Genomic DNA, 3,659 nt, shown 5'->3' with positions numbered 1-3,659 from the left:
TTGTTATTTCAGGTATAAAGCTAGCTGTGCAGGAGCTGGGCAGGAACGCAGCCAGCCGCTCCTATCTACAAACTTGGTTAGGAGAATTGTAATGATTATACATACTGTTTATTGCTTTGCTGTCTTGTTTGTATGTATTGAAAGGAAATAGATAATACGGCACTATCTCTTTCTGGCTTTGGGACACAGTATTATCCTGAGATCTGCAGAGATACAGGGGAAACAGGTTCCCTAAAGTACTCCAATAAATGAGGAGGAGGCCCTACAGGATCTTGCTCAATCGTCTGTTCATGCACTAGGAAAACACGACGTCTTTCTTATGTCTCCCGTAGGGACTTCAGAGACATGAAATGGTAGGAAATGCATGCTTTCTGCAGGGTAGGGGGAAGGTGAGTCCATGCTTGTGTCTGTATACGTAGCCAACCGTCCTCTCCAGGGTCAGCACAGTTCTGAGCATGTACTACTTAACTCTTCTTCTTGCTGTTTTTAAAGATTTATTCGTACTACTTTAAAGCTATGTGTACATGTGTGTCTGTGATGTGTATATGCACGCATGTGCAAGGGTCTAAGATTCCCTGAGGACAGAGCGAGGAGCAGCTGAGAGCTGCCTGGCATTCAGGGAAGTGAATTCAGGTCCTCTGCGAGAGCAGTAGGTGGTCTTCACTGCTGAGTCATCCCTCCAGCTCCCATTTAATTTTTGTAGTAATTTATGAGGTACATGATATATGGGCAGAGAAAGCAAGGACCACGAAAGCTGAGTAATTTTTCTGTAGACAGACAGCAGAGGAGGCAAAACACAAACTTGAGGTTGCCTGGCTTCAAGAGCTGTTTCCTTAGCGATTACTTCATATAGGTAACATGAAACTGCATGGTGTCGTTAGCCCTTCATTTCATCAGATTACTGACCTGGTTGATTTTCCAGTATTCTACAGTCAGAGCTGCGCTGGTATTCGCCACTTAAGTGCCAGCTGAATTCCTGACTGAAAGGGCAATAGTCGGCGATCTCTACTGACCCACCGTAGTAAGGTAAGTCCTCTGCAGATATTCCACTGAGCTCGTCGAAGTACTGTGGACAGATCACAGGAGGGGAGAAGAACGAGAGTCATTCTGTAAGATCAAAACAAGACCCAGGCAATTACAGCAATCTGCTAGTACTTCAGACCATAAAACAATAGTGCCGGTTCCCCCAGAAACTGTCCAATAAAGATGATGTAATATGTCCTGGAGGGCATCTTCAGGGTGCTGCGGTTTTAGAAATAAGTGGTAAGATAATTAAGTTACCTATTAAGATAATGAATTTGATGAAGCATAATTAGACTAAGCAAAAGGAATACTTAAGACAAACACTTAATATTTTCATTCCTTAGCATATACGGATCAAATTCATGTAAATTGAGGTTGTATTTTGTTAGAATGTTTAATCTTTAAAACTGTTGTCTGGGGCTGGAGAGATGGCTCAGAGGTTAAGAGCACTGACTGCTCTTCCAGAGGTCCTGAGTTCAATTCCCAGCAACCACATGGTGGCTCACAACCATCTGTACTGAGATCTGGCGCCCTCCTCTGGTGTGCGGGCAGAATGTTGTATACACAATAAATAAATAAATCTTAAAACTGTTGTCTGGGCTGGGCATGGTGGTGCACACCTTTAATCCCAACACATGGGAAGCAGAAGCAGGTGGATCTCTATGAGTTTGAGGTTAGCCTCGTCTATAGAGTGAGTTCCAGGACAGCCAGGATTATGTAGAGAGATCCTGCCTCAAAACACAAAACAAATATTTGCTGTCTGAATTGCTGAACTGAAGTTCATTTTTTTAAAAAAAAAATCATTAAAGGAATTTGTTTGGGATTGGCTCAGAATTTCATTTCCAATAATTTTGGAAATGACTCTAAACATACTTCTGCCATGTTGTACTGTGTGCTTATGTGCAGGAGTCTTTATAAAGTTAAAATATTGGTAACTCTGGAAAAACACTGAAAATGTTCGACATCTTACAGTGAGGATTTAACTACAAAAATAAACCAACACATCTACCTCATTAGTATGTGCATTTGCTTTTCTCTTTAAAAATGTTATATGTATATGTATAGCAAAAATAAAAAAAATAAACCAAAACCCCTAAAAGACACTGGGGGTCAGGGGCAGATGGATCTGTGGTCTAAGGAGTGAGCTCCAGGCCAATCAGAACTGCATAGTGAGACCTTGACTCATGAACACCACAAAAAACAGGAAGAGAAGGATAGCTCATGTAACAGAAGACCAATGCACAAACTGAAGACATCTTTAACACAGCACACTGGGCACAATGGGCTGCGCCGCAAACCTAAGCCCCTATGGGGGAGCTGAGACATGAGGACTACTGGGGCCCAGGATTGTGAGGTCATCCAAGTAAGACAGCAAAAACAATAAATACAGGAAATGTCTAAGTAATTTTAGGGGGTGGGAAACAACCTTAAAAAAATAAATCTATTTACATAAAACAGTTTGAACACCAAAGTAGCAAGGAACCAAGCATGTGGTAAAGGTTTCACACTGTGTCAGGAAGAGCACATGCCTGTAAACCCCACCACGCGAGAGACTGAGTCAGGAGAACTGTGCTAGCGGTCAGTCAAGGCGACATGGCACCCTGTCTAGAAAAAAGATCACATTTTACACTAAGGTACTGTGACACTATCCCTGTAAATCACTTTGCCATCTGATGATGCCGATGGACCCAGTAAGGTCAGGCCCATGTTGGAACCTCACAGCTGTGTGGGCATCACTGCCATTAACCTCTGAGGTATGCGTGACAATGGGTTCCTTTGTGAGTGGCAGATGGAGCTGAGGGATTGAAAGACAACTAGGAACTTGGTTTGCTGCTGTTTATGACGGGGTTTTGAGTCTGTGAGTACCACACCTGGATCCAAAAGAGGAAGTTAAAATCAGTCAGACTCAGGCTGGACAGAGGTAGTCACTTTGTTTACCTTTTATTTTTAGAAAGGCTTTATTTATTTCAATTTTTATGTCTTTAAATGTTTTTTCTTGCATGTATGTAAGTGTGCTATGTGTGTGCTTGATGCCCAGAGGCCAGAAGTCTGCTGGACGCCCTGGCACTGGAGCTACAGACAATTGTGAGCCAACATGAGGGTGCTGGGAATGGGACCCAGGTCCTTTATGAGAACAGCCTGTGTTCTTAATCACTGAGCCATCGCTCCAGCCTCCTGACCCCCTTCAGATCCCACAAATCAAACTATCTTTTAAAAGAACTTCCACATCTTCTAGTTAGCTGGGTTAGAATAAATTACTTTCTTTCAAGATTTTTGTTTTCTGAATAAATTAGAGCAATTTAAAGAAGGTGATGTCAGCAATGGTTAGAGAGAAAAAGATCAGCAGAAGCTGGGGTGACTCCGGGGCTACAGCACTTTCTGTCAAGTGTGAGGTCCTGCGTTTGACCCTCAGGGTCCGGGTGGACGGCTGGGCATGGGTCAGCCCTGTGACCCACTGCTGGGGAGATGGGCAGGATCCTGGGGCACAGCTAGGTACTCTGTGACCGCTAAGCAGAACGACAGCCTTAAAGAAATGAGGGATCTGTGGGCTTTTCTTTCTTTTTCTAACAGAAAATACACAGGAAATAACACAGTAAAAAATGTAAGAGATTTACTCTCTTAATTAAAACAGAAAC

General features: G+C 43.0%; 1 protein-coding gene across 1 annotated transcript in view; it reads right to left on the bottom strand.

Moving 5' to 3' along the window:
• Lmln (leishmanolysin like peptidase) overlaps positions 1–3,659 on the bottom strand; it is a 54,265-nt gene that overhangs the window by 9,984 nt on the left and 40,622 nt on the right. The window contains exon 14 of the mRNA XM_005344864.3: positions 907–1,066. Coding sequence (XP_005344921.2) covers positions 907–1,066 — 160 coding nt within the window. The remainder of the gene's footprint in view (positions 1–906; positions 1,067–3,659) is intronic.

The sequence above is a fragment of the Microtus ochrogaster genome, chromosome 2 (genome assembly GCF_000317375.1).
Source record: "Microtus ochrogaster isolate Prairie Vole_2 chromosome 2, MicOch1.0, whole genome shotgun sequence".
NCBI lineage: Eukaryota > Metazoa > Chordata > Mammalia > Rodentia > Cricetidae > Microtus > Microtus ochrogaster.
The sequence above is the reverse complement of the archived record's forward strand: the minus strand, read 5'-3'. Positions and strand labels throughout refer to the sequence as shown.